The sequence below is a fragment of the Rhipicephalus microplus genome, chromosome 3 (assembly GCF_043290135.1).
Source record: "Rhipicephalus microplus isolate Deutch F79 chromosome 3, USDA_Rmic, whole genome shotgun sequence".
Taxonomy (NCBI): domain Eukaryota; kingdom Metazoa; phylum Arthropoda; class Arachnida; order Ixodida; family Ixodidae; genus Rhipicephalus; species Rhipicephalus microplus.
The window spans coordinates 46,698,416-46,715,288 of NC_134702.1; the positions used below are offsets into that span (position 1 = coordinate 46,698,416).

The 16,873-nt window shown below is 47.4% G+C and overlaps 1 protein-coding gene across 2 annotated transcripts in view; it reads left to right on the forward strand.

The window, feature by feature from the left end:
* Window positions 1-16,873, forward strand: part of LOC142803711 (uncharacterized) — a 36,957-nt gene that overhangs the window by 8,192 nt on the left and 11,892 nt on the right. The window contains exons 2-8 of one of the 2 annotated variants that reach the window (XM_075889409.1): window positions 874-1,134; window positions 2,198-2,348; window positions 4,272-4,397; window positions 6,227-6,871; window positions 7,728-7,797; window positions 9,468-9,587; window positions 11,597-11,713. In XM_075889409.1, the coding sequence (XP_075745524.1) occupies window positions 874-1,134; window positions 2,198-2,348; window positions 4,272-4,397; window positions 6,227-6,871; window positions 7,728-7,797; window positions 9,468-9,587; window positions 11,597-11,713 (1,490 nt within the window). The remainder of the gene's footprint in view (window positions 1-873; window positions 1,135-2,197; window positions 2,349-4,271; window positions 4,398-6,226; window positions 6,872-7,727; window positions 7,798-9,467; window positions 9,588-11,596; window positions 11,714-16,873) is intronic. The other variant, XM_075889410.1, reaches the window with a different exon arrangement.

Below are 16,873 nucleotides of genomic sequence, written 5' to 3' on the forward strand. Positions count from 1 at the left end.
TCATCATCAGCTTGACTACAGCCACTGCAGAGCAAAGGTACAGTGAACTAGATGTGGTTCACTACAGCAAATTCCTCTCCGACGTCACTCAAATGACCCGGTCCAGTGCTCGCTGCGGTCAGGTTTTTCCCACAATTTTTTAATACCACCTGCCCACCTAACTGACAGCCTCCACCTCACGCGTTAACCATCCTTATGAATTCAGTGTCCTTCTCTTGACGACCAGCAGTTATCTTGCCTTCGCGCTACATCTCTTACCTCTCCCACTTCTCCTTGATTTCGACTAATATTTAGATAAAAAACATTGTAGACAGCCGAGATAAATTTCTGTGATATTCGATGTTTATAAATTAGTACAAAGAGCATGGAAGACGCGGATGGTGAAAATGGAAAGGGCAGCGCTCAGGTTCATAGTTGTAAGCCCAAGTTGTGAATGTAAGCACTACCCGCCACGGTGGTCTATAGTGGTCACCGCGCTCTACTACTGACACGAAGGTCACGGGATCAAATCCCGCCCGTGGCGGCCTCATCCTCGATGAAGGCGCAAATGTTTGAGGCCCGTATATTTATTTAAGTGCACGATAACGAACCCAAAGTCGAAATTTCCAAAGCCCTCCACTATACGGTGTTGCTCAATCATATCCTGGTTTTGGAATATTTAAACCCGACAATTAAATATTGAGTGTAAGCGCTCTGCTGCCCTCTTTACTGTTCACGTCTTCGTTGCACCTTATGCTAATCTTTGAACATTGTCTACCGAATTAGTCGAATTCACCCTCTCGCTGCCATATTATGGATTTAGTCATATCGGTGCCTGCCACCAACAGCTCACGTGTCACCTCTTCACGTCTGTGCACGTCCGCGGTCCCGCAGGAGCCCGTACTGTCGCTGTTCCTGGGCCTCACCTTCGCTCTGGCCCTCCGACACGGCACCAGCCTGTACACGCGTGCCTCGTTCGCGCTGCTCCGGTGCTTCGGCACAAGGGTGCGCTCGCTCATGCTCGGCTTCCTCGGCTGCACGCTGGTGCTGACGCAGGTGCTCGGGGCCAGCCTCGCCGCCGTGCTCATGGTCTACACCGTCGAGTGCGCTGTGGCCGAGATCCAGAATGACGTCATCCGAGAGGAGCAGTTCAAGGTATGACAAGGCTCTCATGGTCAAGGCAGCGTGCCATCATGGACATAATCACATTTCAAGCTTAAGCCGATTGATTGATTGATCGACCGATCGATCTATTAATTGATCGACTAATCGATCGATTGATCGATCGATTGATATATAGATTGATTATAACTTTTATTCCATTCCATATATTGATTGATTGATCGATCGTTCGATTGATTGAATAATTTATTAATCGACTGGTCGGTTGATCAATTGATTGAACGGTCGATTGACAGATTGATTGATTGATTGATTGATTGATTGATTGATTGATTGATTGATTGATTCTGTGTGCCCTTTATTCGCGCTTTTTTTACATCCCTAATCAAACTCAACTCGCCGTACTCTTTATTGGGCTGAATTTTAACGCTGATTTACGTTAACTAACAGCTATTCCCGGTTCCGCGGGGTCTCATGTACACGTGTATGATGTGTACTTCTTCGCGTACTATATTGAAAGTATTCTGTTTGTGCAATGATTATCTGTTTCTGCCCAAGTGATTATCTGTTTCTGCAGAATGCTTTAATAAGAAGAAAACCACATGCATTGATAAACCTGTCTCTATGAGGAGCTCTAATGACAGGCTTTCCTATCCATAAAGATCGTTTACGGTACCCGCCTCTCACTATACTTACGCAGCATATTGCACAATTAAGACGATACCATACAGCGCTGGGCACGGGGTAGTGAAATAACGAACGACGCATAGCGATTTCGACTGTCGTTCTCGGATCATCCCGTGTCAAGCGCTCTTTGTTCCAGTCTAAATAAAGTGTCGATAAGCGCAGTTAGGTGCACTCCAGCATACTGCAACAAGGCAAATAATTTAACGAAATCGCGTAAAAACAAAAGTGTACGCTACAGACTAAATGAGCTTGTCATGCGTGTCGTACCACGCAAATAATTTAACACAATCACGTAAATACAAAAGTGTACGTTACAGAATAAACGAGTTCATCATGTGTGTCGTGCCACGCAGACAACGTACGGATACATTGCGCGTGCGTTTCCCTATTTGCGCACCCACATGCGCAGGCCTACGCGCAGAAGTTCAGGCGCCGTTTCACGAGAGGCGCAAGTCTGCTGAGCAATAGGAGGACGAAGAGCGAAGATCGCATCGCCGCGTCTCGGATGGGCAGGCCCGCCGTCGAACAGCGGGAGAAGTTTCCATCGAGAAGCTCGAGAGGTATACCTGCATTTCGGCCCACTCGTTTGTACGAGCACAGATTGTAGGTAAAACTGTTCTTTTCTTTCTTTCTTTCTTTCCTTCTTTATTTCTTACTTTTTTTTCTTTCTTTGCCTTGTCCCTTCTTTCTTTCCTTTTTTCCTTCTTTATTTTATTTATTTTATTCATTTATTTATTTATTTACTTCTTTCTTTTTTTTTTACTTTTTTTTTTCTTTCGTTCCTTTATTGGTTTCTTTCTTTCCTTTCCTTCTCCCTTTTCTTTCTTTCTTTCTTCCTTCAAGAATCGTTGTGAAGACTGCCATGTATCAGAGACAGTGCTGTGAAATATGTACAGCTGCTACCTTTCATATGGCGAATGAATTTAGTTTTGCATACGATCGTATAGTGTGTTTCTCTATTGTCATTCCTCTCTGCATATCAAAAAAAAAACACCTGGCAGGATTGACAAGACTTGAAGAACGCGCGCGTGGCACTGGCATTCAGAAGTCCCCACTGAGGGTTTGAAAATAAATTTCTTTTTAACTTCGTAAGCAAGCTCTAAACACGGAAGCAGAGGTTACACTGTCACGCAGAGGTGAGAGATTTCGAATTGCGGAAAATTGATTGAAAAAATGGCTCTATTTATTATTATTATTATTATTATTATTATTATTATTATTATTATTATTATTATTATTATTATTATTATTATTATTATTATTATTATTATTATTCATACTGATAGCGCAACGGCTTTTCTGTAAATTATTATACCTTAAAATATGACTGCGTAATATCCTATTCACATCACTCTTATTTTATTTGTGTGTCAAGGGGGGGGGGTGCACGCGTCGAGCCATGAGTCGACAAATACGAGACGGCGTTTCGGTGGACGCAGCGTAGCGTCCCTGAACGCAACCATGCGTACGCCCGTGTGCCGGTCACGTCGGACTTATAAACGTGTGTGCGCTTGCGCTATACTTACGGTGCAGTTCCGTTCGCGTACAGTGTAGTATGAACGACACAGACAGACGACCACTAGGTCCTACATGCACGTTCACACGCACCGTAAGCTTATGAATAAAGTGTCCTCAACATTTGCCAAACTCGTAAACACGAGACAGAGTAGTCTTAGCGGTAAGTTAACCCACATGAACCCCTTACGTCCGTTAAACGCAGCTGATGAGGACACCTGCAGTTTTTCCCACGATAGCGTTATGAGCTCGTTTCGTGGAAATGTCGGCGTCGTTGGTAGTGAGCTAAAAATTATCATCGTATGCGTGACGGAAAATGGAGAACGGTGCAAATAAAATAAATAATAAAATAATCCTGGGTCGTGCAGTCCGAGGGGGGGATAAAACCCGGGTTGCTTACGTGGCAAGCGGTTGTTCTACCGCACGACCACTCGTCTACTTAAAAAAGCAGTGAAAGTAGCACATGCTTTACAACTACACGCATCCTGTATGTATGATTCACAATACAACATGAAATATTGCTTTAATAATGCATGCGTAATACAAGTATCCATTGTCATCAGGCGTTGGAACATGTGGTTATCATACTGACTCGGTGGTTCTAAAGCCGGCAACCCACTACAAAAGGCACACACGCTACTGCACCTGTTCCCTGGGCCACAGGATGGGTGCACAGCAAGTTTGAAGAGGTTTCATGCACTAAGTGTTTTAAGTATGCATTAGGAACAGAATATTGCTATCGCATTCAAATCTTAAAGGCGAAGCTTGAGGGTCCCCCCCCCCCCCCATTTTTTTTTCATTGTCTGGTACTGTGAGTTCTGAATGTTCTCGTGACAACTACAACTAAAACATGATTATAAAGCCGTGTAACAGAAGCCACGCAAATTTACGTGACAATAATAAGTTGCCAGCTGCAGCATGCTTTAACGGTTTCCGTTATTTCTTCTTTTTTTATATGTAATCAGCAGCTGCTCTATGGAATCCCGATGACAAAGGAGGACACAGCGTCATGGCGGAGCCTGTGGTGATGCCCGAGCCACCTACTTTTTTCGTGGCAATTGAAAATCCACCGGAGGAGTTGAAGAATAAAGAAGGTTCGCATACGCATCACATATAGTCTATGAACATTTACCGCAGTGGTTTTATGGATGAGTGTTAGGAACTCACCCACCAATGCGCAACCAAGGCCTGGATTGGTCTCTTCTGTGCTTTGTAGCTTGTACACATTCTGAACATCTGCCTCCTCTCAAGTTTTATGGTTAACGTAAAATGTTTTCATTCCGTACGTTCTGTACATTTATCCGCCACATATTGGTCGGAGCATACGGTGGGGGGAGGTGGGGGGTCACTGCGTCCAATGCCAACGGCGTTGGCTAGCACAGACATAGTCGCTTTCACCGTCAATAGCATGCTAAGACATTCGCCAGACTCGCTGTTCTAGCTTTCACCAAAAACCCATTCTCTTCTCCGAGAAAACAGTTCTCAAGAAGCATCAATATTGCGAAACTTCTTATGTGGTTCTTAAAGGGAAAAGAAGAAAAAAGTGAGCCCCGTAACTGTCTGCATCAGGTGCGACACCTCAACAGTAGCTCACAAGGGATGTGGGTAAGGAGGGATTAAAAGAATAGGATTAAAAGGTATATATAGAGAAAGAGTAAGGAGATAGCGAGGCGCAGGGACAGCAAGCGACGGAAGTAAAGAGAAGACAGGAAAGATGGACACGGTCGCAGGAGTCCGAGGACGGGGCACCACTCGACGAGAGCTCTTGTCGGCGTCAGGAGATGGCGTAGTACCAGCCCAGTCGGCCAGAGCTGCACTGTCGTCGGAGATCGCAGGGGCACAAACGGTCGTCACGAAATCCAGCGAGCGAGTTTAGATTGTGAAACGTTCCCATAAGCCTACTATGTACACTGTATTGCTGCTTCTAACGAGTCGCAAAGCAACACAGTGATAGTGTTCTTTTTTTTTTCCTAAGCGAAGAGCTCCATTCAAGTGGGCCACACTTATGCAGGCTTCTAACGTCTTCTTGGACTGCGTAAGTGAAGGGGGAGGGGGGAACAAAGATTACACAGCTACTTTTACGAATTTACGAGATCCCACCCATCTTCTTGCATACACCCGGGAGGGCGAGTAATAATTTTGTAATGAGGTGGTAACGATTTTGTGGCTATGCGGTAATACGACAAACAGGTTGATGCCCCATAAATACTGCGTACATGGCACGCAGTGAAAGTTGAGTCGTACATTGCACAGAGCTGAATAGAGCCCCTCATAAAGTATGCTGCAGGGTCAGAGCAATGCCCTAAAGCTCACCCACCCGCAACATTAAATAAAAAATTTAAACACCGGGTTCCAAGCAATATAAGGTGAGGCAATTAACGTGATAGCAAAACTAAGTGGAATGTTACACGAGACAAGTCCAGGCGCTAACTTCTTATGGATTCGATGTGCCGTAACACAAAAAACGCTGGTGTAAGTATCTCACGCCCGCGTTTTCTAGAGGCACGAAGCCGCTAGCAACCTTCACCACTTCAACTCAAAGTGAGTGGGGAAAACAGAGGACGTAAACAAAGGCATGTACCACCTGCTGATACCTGTCAAGACTGTGCGCGTGGCCTCTGAAGGTACGCAGTTCATGCACGCAGTCCCCCCCCACACACACTCTTTCTTCCCGGTGCGCCCCAAAACCTCATCACTAGCCAGCGCAACCTTTTGTTCATGTGTGGGTTACGCATCATATACCTAGCAGGCGGCAGTATACAGCATTGAATATTTCGTGGAAAGCTTTGTGGTGATATCTCTCTCTCTCTCTCTCTCTCTCTCTCTCTCTCTATCTATCTATCTATCTCTCTCTATCTATCTATCTATCTATCTATCTATCTATCTTTGTCGTTATTCTGATGCTTTCGAAATTGCGTTGCAGGGAGGGCGACTCCTTCAAAAACGAAGACGTCGACGAAAACCACCGGTACCTTGAGCACTAGTTTGAGCACGCCGCAGCCATCGCTGGACCACTTTTCCGTGGTCGCCAACCTGCCCTCCACCCTGAAAGCGGCCTCGGACAACAGCTGCGCTACCACCACACCACGCACCGCGTCGCTGTCGAACCAATGGCCCCAGCAGATGCAGGAGCAGCAGCCACAGGCGTCGGCCAGCAAGACTACAGCCAGCTCGGGCGCCGAGAAATTCAAGCTGCGAGGCACCGTCCACGTGAACGTAGACAGTGCCTCCGTGCCGCTGCAGGCTACGAAGAGGTCGTCGCTAGCGGCGACGCCGTCGAGAAGCGGGCTCGACGGGTCACCGCCGGACCGGGAGCTTCGGAGGGCCAGCATGCGCGACCGCAAGATCTCCATCTACGAACGCGGCAAGACGTTGCGACCGGGCGAGGAGGACCTGAGCGTGGTCCGCGGCGCTATAGAGCCGAAGAAGTCACTCACTCGGAAGAAGAGCTCCATATTCGGCAGCATCCGGGAGTTCATCAGTAAGGATCCGTTCGCTCGCTCACGTGTACCGAAGAAACCGGCACAAACACCAAGTAAACGGTCTGCCGCAGTTCAGACTAGGGCTGGTGAGGTTTGGTAGGTCTTCGTGAACCTCCACAACCACAAATTAAAACATCATTCATTCATCCATTCATTCATTACTGACCCAAGCAAGTCGACAATCACCGGTGACTCTTAGCCCAGGACTCCAACGTGTTTTGCTGCCTGCTGTGCCAGTTGAATTCTCGCTGAAATGCACACAAGCCCACCAACAGTAAGGGCACCAATAGGGACAGGCTCGGTTAGGCTGCAGGAATCAGAACTATAGTGTAAACGTTAAGCATAACGCTTAACGGTATTGATATAATCCGAAATAAGGAGGCTGGTTTAGTTGAGTCACGCATAGGCGCGCGCTGGCTACCCGTTCCGTGGTGTGCAAGGTTCTTCGCAGCGCCCTCCTTCTCTATTGTGTCAGCGTATCAAAATGCTTACGCCCCCCGCCTTTACCGAGTCTAAGCGCCCCCCTGCCTATTATGTCAATATAATGGGGCTGGCTTCGTACCCCCTTCTGTCCCTCTCCCACCAGCGCGCACGCCTATTAGGTTCTCACGGTCGCATTTAGAAATATCTTGGGAAATAATAAGGCGGCATGCGTGATATGATCAGGTTACGTTAGCTTACATTCAATTAGGCTTGGTTAGTTAGGCTATTAATTTGGAAAATTCCGGTGTAAATAATAAATAATGGTGCATCATGCTCGGGTGAACCTGTGTTGGCACCGTCCGAAGCCATGCCAGTGAAAAAAGTCTGCAGTCATTGCATTGAGAACATGCACGAACCGCAGCTACCGTATGCTCCGATGTCGGTGGACGTATCGTATACATTGAGGCTAAATATCTTTGTCATAATCGCGCTATTTCATTTCTCCCTCTATTCACGCAGTGCGGAGGTTCACCACGAGCACATACGTGGACAGCAGCTACCTCCAAGAGCGGATTGCCTGGGAGAAAGAGTAAGAGCAAATACATGCGAAGAAAGGGGTCGCCGATTGGTTCTCGCTGTAGGCAAAGTAAAGGGCAAACAATCCAATACAAGAATGCAGAGGCTAACGCTCATGTAGCAGTGGCTTCTCCACTCCCCTTTGTTTGCTTGTGGAACATGAGTACGCTACAATAATAATAATAATAATAATAATAATAATAATAATAATAATAATAATAATAATAATAATAATAATAATAATAATAATAATAATAATAATAATAATCTAGTTATTTACTTTCCGATACCATGATATGATTACGAGAGACGCCATAGTCTGGACATTGATATTATCTGGTGTTTTTTAACGTGCACTCACATCACACAGTGCACGGGCCTCTAGCATTACGCCTCCATGAAATGCTAACACCGCGGCAAGGGTTGAAACCGTGACCTTCGGGTTGGCAGCCGAGCACCATAGCCAATATTCCACCGAGGCAGGGAAGACTATATACTGCCGTATACAATCAATTTGATATCAGTATAGTTGTGATGTTGCGACGGCACTTCGCGGTAAGCAGATGCATCGCAAGCAAATCTTGCAGGTGGACCACGTTGCTTAGCGCGGATATAAGTGACAGTATTGCGAAGTAAATGTAGAAAAGATGTGCTCAACCAGACCAAGTGATGCTCTCTCATGGTTGAACGTGCGATTCGTTCGCGAACGGGCGTGGTCACGAGAACAGTGAAAACCATGCAAGGTTTTAAAAAATGATAGTTAATTCTCACAATGCATTAAAGTTGCTGAAAAGCCTTCACCTTGTTGCAGTGATACAACATGTCTGCAGTTAGCTTAGCTAAATATACAAAACAGTGCTGTTTTTAAAACGGCCACATGATTTTATGAATGCCAATAAAAAACATATGATTTTGTCGATGGCGACTATGATAAAATTTTTAAAAAATACCACAGCTAATGTACAAACATATAGGTGCCGAAACCCGGATAGGGTTATGAGGCACACCTTACAGAGAAGGGCTCCTGAAATTTCAAGTAGCTGGTGTTAAAGAACACTAGATGATCGACGTAATCTATCACGGGCCCCCATCATTTCGCATCCATCGAACAGTGACCACCGTATCCGGCACCGAACCGGAGACATACGCATGCCAGGGGACGAGCACTGCAACCATCGCACCACCGTGGGGTACAAATGAGCACAATTGTGCGTCTCGATGGTACAAAGAAGGCGTTGTATCAAGTTCGAGAGAGAGGGAGAGAGAGAACAAAACTTTATTTCGCACACGGCGGGAAAGTTGGTCGGTGCCTCTCTTCCAGGGCACCACTGGCCCTTGCCGTCATCTATGCTCATTGGACCAGCCAAAGCTTATCCTTTAAAAGCCGAGCTGGACAGCAGTGTCTCACATTGATACTCTGTGATGTTCACGTTGTGGTATTCCTCATTGAGCAGTGTAAATTCAAACGCCATTTTCTGGCTTGCTTGCCTTGCGCGAGAAAGTAATTACATGTTAAAGTTACGTGCCGCAAAAGGTGTGCATGCTGACTTTTATCAAATCGCTCGCAGTATTGTCCTTGCCTGTATTCCGCTGAAGCTGTCGGAATCGAATGTAAGGTGAACGCCAACAGTTCACTGCCCGAATGCTCCACATCGTGAACCCCGGTTTCCTCGTGCGTTACAGGAGATACACCGCCATTCAGAAGGATCTCCTCATCGGCATCGCGCTCACTGCGAGCGTCGGTTCAATCACCAGCTTCCACGGGAACGACAGTAACATCGTTCTCAGCAAGTACTACGAAAAGTGAGTGTGCTGCTCGTGAAGTTCACTTCGTGTCGGCACAGCCTCAATTATGCGCGATAAACAATATGGTTGTTTTTTTGTAACTTGAATGACGACCTGCACCTTTGTTTCTCGTCTAAGCACAACCGGTTAAGCACTTACTTCCAATTTCCAAATGTTCGATGAAAGTCATCTAAAAAATAAAAGAGATTCGTAATCAGTGGTTCTGGTTCAAGTTATTTTGGGTAGAGAGGGCATCAAAACATGAGATTACCTAAGGTCAAATTACCGTCAGAATAAGAATGAAATCTCATTCGATTCGTTTACTGAAAGAGTAGGGAGGGTTTTTTTTTTTTTTTTGCGAGATGGTTAGATTGTTGCGGCACCTGGTGGAGTATATCTCTACAATGCACTTCTTTCTACGTTGGCCTCCGAAATGCGTTTCGGCGGTGCGATGAAATCCAAAGTTACAACGGACGCCGATATTTGAATGATCCCACGAGGCACCTATATCGCGGATTGTGGTTCCTTCTATCTTCAATTCATTATATTTGTCTGAGACAGCTGCAGCGACCCCACTTAAATCACAATGCGCGTTGGTTTCTGTCTGCGGCATCTGTGGCGGAGACTCATTACCGTGTGTGACTTCGCCCTGGTACCAGTATCATTAAATACAAGAAACCCAGGTGACCCCCGACTGAGCCCAACGCTGCAGATGCCTATCCTCGTTAAACAGCGCGTCCAACAATTGTGCGTACTTCTCGGTGTGAGAATTCCTCCAGCCGTAACTTCATTTTGGTTCCTGACAACATATTCGATGCTCCTAACGCTATATATAATCAAATAAGCAGCTTACTTGAGAAGACATCACCTATAAAGAGTTCGTAAATTTCTGACTATCCTTGACAGTTGAGAAGAGGATTCAATTGATTGATTGATTGATTGATTGATATGTGGAGTTTAACGTCCCAAAACCACCATATGATTATGAGAGACGTCATAGTGGAGGGCTCCGGAAATTCCGACCACCTGGGGTTATTTAACGTGCACCCAAATCTGAGCACACGGGCGTACAGCATTTCCGCCTCCATCGGAAATGCAGCCACGGCAACCAGGATTCGATCCCGCGACCTGCGGGTCAGCGGCCGAGTACCTTAGCCACTACACCACCACGGCGGGGCAATTGAGAAGAGGAAAATGAGTGGTACAAAATCGCGTGTTTGCGCGTATTGGTGTTTACTTAGAGTTTACCACAGCAGTGAAGGAGGCAAGAACAAGTCACGAGCCATACAAGTTCTGGTTATTGCATCACAGAATTCTGCTCAACTCTTTTAAGTGTTGTCATGGCATCTTGACACCATCGTGGCAACATGACAAGTGGTTCAGCGGGATTTCGTTCGGTTCGTGACAGTGACGCAAGGCAAGGATTGGTAGGACCTGTGAAGTGCTCTTGCATTTCTTGGTCACGGTCTGTTTTATTGCGATAGCAGCCGCATGAGCTGTCTCAATGTGTGCTCGCCGTCACCATCATGTCACGTGTAAAGTCCAAATTGTTAAGATCCCCCAGCGCATCACACGTTTTACCCGTGAGATCGGATCCAAAAGAATTAGCCACCAGCCTCACTTCGCACATAACAGTGAAATTTGTTGCTATCACATTCATTGTTTTGTCCTTGTGGTGAAACTGAAATTTTCCTCTGTTTTTTTTCTGTGCTAAACTAACATATCAAACAAATGAACAAGAACGTTCGCGTATTCATACGCGAACGTCATAGAATTTTCTTCCCGGGTCAACGTTGTACCCGTGAGATCAGATCCAAAAGAATTAGCCCCCAGCCTCACTTCGCATATAACATTGAAATTTGTTGCTATCGCATTCATTGTTTTGTCCTTGTGGTGAAACTGAAATTTTCCTCTGTTTTTTGTGTGCTAAACTAACATATCAAACAAATGAACAAGAACGTTAGCGTATTCATACGCGAACGTCATAGAATTTTCTTCCCGGGTCAACGTTAGCCACCTCCACGCAGCAACGGCGACCGCAAGGAGCTGACCACGACGCGGTGGCTGCTGGTCACCCTGCCGGTCGCCGTCAGCGCAGCGACCTTCACCTGGAGCCTTCTCATGACGGGCTACTTGGAACGCTAGTGAGTGACGCCATTTGTTAATGCGATTGTTAATGCGATCAAACACGAAGTGTGTGATCATCGGCGTCTGAGTCGACACGAGTGTAGCAAAAAAATTATGTAATGACGTCATTGATCGCCAAAATTTGGGCTGTCATCGTGACGGGATAGTAATGTCACGTGATGACGTGATCATGTCATGCCGCAGCTTCGTCAAAGGTGGGCTGATGTCGAACGCACTTGAAATGTGGGTAGCCTGCAACGCCTTTGCTACCAGTGGTTGTGTGACACCACAGACCTTTCAGTGTTGAGAAAGGATCAGTACATCGACGGACAACAACAACAACAACAACAAAAAAAAACAGATTATGGCTCTAGCCTTCGAAGCATCTTTGTTGAATGCATTAGAGACCTTGTGAGTTTTTGCGCGTCACGCGCCCCCATTGAAGAGAAAAGGCAATCATCTTGCCCTATCGTAGTGGACCGGCAAAAGGCAATATAGTTTATCATGCGGGTAAGAAGAGAAAGGCGAGCTTAACGTGTAGTTACACTTGACACAAGCGTCGGTGTTCCGCGCTCGTTTATTTGTGCACGTGTTCTTCGTGCTCAAAGACTTTCGGTTAGGGATTGCGGTTTGTGATTCTATTATACATCTTTTTAATAGTGAACCAAAGCAGAGGCTCCACGAAGCTGCGGACTGTGCTAAAGTACACAACGCAAATATGAAAACCCACAGCAAACCTCGAAAGGCGAAGGTCCTGTGATAAAAAATGCACGCCGTGTACTTCACAGCATGTTTAAACACCTGTTTTAACAGCGAAAGAGATGTTTGAGCACGGAAAAAAGGGCTTGCGCAAAGACCGTTAAGTAAAAACATGCGAACAAGCCGAGATGCTGAGCGTTCAAGTGTTTGATATACGGACCTCTTTCTTTGCCCCCACTCCATACCCCACTCCCCACAAAAAGTAAAGAATGAACAAAGGTGACGCCAAAAGTGCGTATCGGAGCAAACAAATTGGCTTTTCGGTTATTTTTGCACTAGAGAACTGGGTAATGCAACGTGATATGACAGGAAATAGATAATATATTGACTTTCACAAATTTTTCTCAGATAATAAAAACGATATGCGGCTGAGTAGCCATTCACGCTCATACCAGCCGATTTGCAAAAAAAAAAAAGAAACTTAGTAACGAGACGATGAAATCTGTGTCCGGTAATCATGACGCGAGCCTACAGAGGAGTAACAGCACGATAACCACCCATTTTCTCAGGTGAGAAAGTGATGAGTGATAAGCATAACGAAAGTGAAAACCGTCGGATAGTTTATCAATGCGCACGGGATAATAGGCGAAACTAACGCCGCTGGTGTCGACATTTCCTGGCACTATTTGGTACTAGCGAAGGGCAGCTGCTGTGCCTGTGACGCCACGTGACGACTATGTTTACATCGAAAGCTTTTGGTGTAACCAAGGATTAACCATATACGTATGGATGCACCGCATTTTCTCGTGTGTAAGCTACGCAAGATGTACGAAAAGTATTGATACGCAACAGCTGGCACAGCCTGTCTGCAAGAAAGAGAAAGACGACGTTGGTGGCTGATTGTTGATGAACTGTCGCCATCTTGTTCGCCGAGCACGGTGCATCGTATTTAATTTATTAAATAAGTTACCAGTAACATTATTGGTGGAGGTGGACGACTCCCGTACCTCGATGGAGACGCGCAGCGGTCGCAACACCGGGGACTCTTGGGCTACTTCAACTGCCAGTGCCTCATCCCCACCGGTCTCTCGATCCGAGTCGACAACCTACGTCACCCTGCCACCCCTGCGGGATCCTGGAACTTTCTCCGCTGACGGCACCATCGACGTTGACTCCTGGCTGCACCGAAACGAGCGAGTCAGTGCTACCCACCGCTGGGATCCCACGCTCATGCTCGCCAATGTTGTGCTCTACCTCGACGGCACGCCGCGGACATAGTTAGAAACCATCGAAGCCGAAATCACAAGCTGAGATCTTTTCAAATCGAAGATCTGTGATCTTTTCGGCGATTCATCTGGTCGTTAGCTCGCTGCCAAGAAGACTCTCGCCACTCGCGCCCAGACGTCTACTGAATCGTACGTCTCATACATTCTTGACGTCTTGGCGCATTGTAGCAAGGTCGACCAGCGCATGTCAGAAGAAGAAAAAGTTAATCATGTCCTCAAAGGGATTGCTGACGATGCCTTCAACCTGCTGGTTTGTAATAATGTCACGAGCATCGACACGATCCTGACAGAATGCCGCCGTCTAGAACAGGCTAAAGCCCGCCGCGTCACCCATGGCATCACGCGCCTGCCGAACACAGCTGCTACTTCCTCTTGTGATGACTCCGTCCACCCAGTTCCCCGATGTGACAACCTCACCCGCATCATTCGTCGTGAGGTCGAGGCAGCCCAACCAGTAGCTACTCCATTTCCAACGCCTGATCCTTCACCGACCACTATCTCACTGATACAAGCCGTCGTTCGTCAAGAATTATCGAACGTCGGCCTACACACCATTCAGCCAGTCTCCTCTGCCGAGCCTTTTTATCGTCGTCCCCCTGCTCCTCGATTTGGTCCCAACTACTCTCGACATCGCAATTTGTCTGAATGGCGTACACTGGACGACAAGCCCATATGCTTCAACTGCCGACGTGTCGGTCATATTGCTCGCCACTGCCGCAATCACTGGGCTCCGCCGGCACGCTATGGGCCTCCTACCCAGGCCACTTCTGACCACCAGTCGTCCTCAACATTTGATTTTGATTCCCCTATGCCGACCACATCCTCTGATTCTGCCGCACCTCTGACGAGACCTCGCTACGCCCGCTCACCATCCCCTGCTCGCCGTCAATCTCGTTCGCCCCCACAACGCCGTCCTGCCTCTCCGACCTATTCGCAGCGCCCCCGACCGGAAAACTAGGCAGTGCAGCTTCTGGAGGTGAAGCTGCATTGATGACGACCTCTGCAAGAAATCCTCGTGTAACATTATGGACCACCCGGAATCTGTTGAACGTTACTTTAGACAATGTACCTGTGCGCGCGTTGGTCGATACCGGCGCGCATGTGTCCATAATGAGTGCTGCTCTTCGTCGCCGCCTAAAGAAAGTTGTCACACCCGCCTCGAAACAAACCGTTCGAGTCGCCGACGGGGGAACTGCCGTGATTATTGGCATGTGCTCCGCCCGTGTGACTATCACCGATAGAAGCACTGCTGTTCTTTTCACCGTTATAGAAAATTGCCCTCATGAAGTAATTCTAGGCATGAATTTTCCAACCGCTCACTCGGCCCTTATAGATTGTTCAGCCGGCTGTCTTGACCGTAAAATGCCTCTACTTTCTGATCTGACCAACCCACCCCAACGTCGCCTTTGCTGCATTGATTTCGCACGCCTTCCGCCTAACTGTGTCCCACATAATCGAACCCTCTTGTAGCCCCTGGCTTCTCCTGTCGTCCTGATCAGAAAGAAGGATTGAACATGGCACTTTTGTGTAGATTATAAGCATCTGAACAAAATTACGAAGAAAGATGTTTGTCCGTTGCCTAGAATCGGCGATGCCTTAGACTGCCTTTACGGTGCTACGTATTTCCCCACTATCGACCTTCGATCTGGCTATTGGCAGATCGCTGTGGATGAGATGGACCGTGAGAAGACCGCATTCGTCACTCCTGACGGGCTTTATCACTTCAAAGTTATGCCCTTTGGTCTCTGTAATGCGCCGGCCACATTTGAAAGAATGATGGACTCATTGCTCCAAGGGTTTAAATGGTCAACCTGCTTATGTTATTTAGACGACGTTATCGTTTTCTCGCCCAAATTCGACTCCCATCTCAAGCGTTTATCGGCGATTCTTGAAGTTTTTCGTCGAGCCGGACTTCAACTGAACTCGTCGAAATGCCACTTTGCTCGTCGTCAAATAACCGTACTTGGCCACATTGTCGATGCCGCAGGAGTCCGCCCGGATCCCGAAAAAATTCGCGCCATCACGGACTTTCCTGTTCCGAAGTCAACAAAGGACGTTCGCAGTTTTGTGGGCTTGTGCTCGTACTTTCGACGGTTTGTTAAGGCCTTCGCCATCATTGCACGCCCACTAACAAACCTCCTGAAGAAGGACACCCCATTTTTCTAGGGTGCTGATCAAGCCTCATCTTTTTCCCAGCTCACGACGCTCCTTACAACACCGCCGATTTTAGCCTATTTCGATCCATCAGCTCCAACAGAGGTTCGCACTGACGCTAGTGGGCATGGCATCGGGGCAATGCTAATGCAACATCAACGCGGACATGACCGTGTTATAGCATATGCAAGCCGACTGCTATCTACAGCCGAGCGCAACTATTCAATCACGGAACGTGAGTGTCTCGCTCTTGTGTGGGCAGTCGCCAAGTTTCGCCCATACTTATACGGGCGTCCATTCCGGATAGTCACCGACCACCACGCGCTCTGCTGGCTGCCCTCACTCCAGGATCCCACGGACGCCTCGCTCGTTGGTCTCTACGATTACAAGAATACACGTTCACCGTAACTTACAAAACAGGGCGGTCACATCAAGATGCTGATTGTTTATCACGCTACCCTGTGGGAGAGGCTGCCCATACTGACACCTTTCCAGACCTTCTGTCTGTGACGCAGCTACTCAACATTGGCCACGAACAACGCCGGGATGCTTCCCTGCGAACCATCATTGACAAGCTTGAGTCAATGCCTCGCGACGCATCTCTACAAATGTTCCTGGTAAAAGACGGCATCCTGTATCGCCGTAACCTCGATCCATATGGCCATGACTTGCTCCCCGTCATACCAGCACATCTTCGTACGACTGTTCTCAACCAACTTCATGACGCTCTTTTGGCGGGCCACTTGGGCGTCTCTCGCACATACGACCGTGTACGTCGTCGTTTCTTTTGGCCTGGTCTTGCCCGCTCTGTTCGACGCTACATCGCCGCTTGTGAGCCCTGCCAGCGCCGCAAAAAGCCATATTCCCTACCAGCTGGATTCCTTCAGCCGATCGACATTCCCATTGAACCTTTTTTTCGAGTTGGCCTCGACCTGCTTAGCCCTTTCCCGATCTCCAGCTCAGGCGACAAATGGATCGCTGTCGCCATTGACTATGCGACACGGTACGCTATCACACGAGCACTTCCGACGAGTTGCG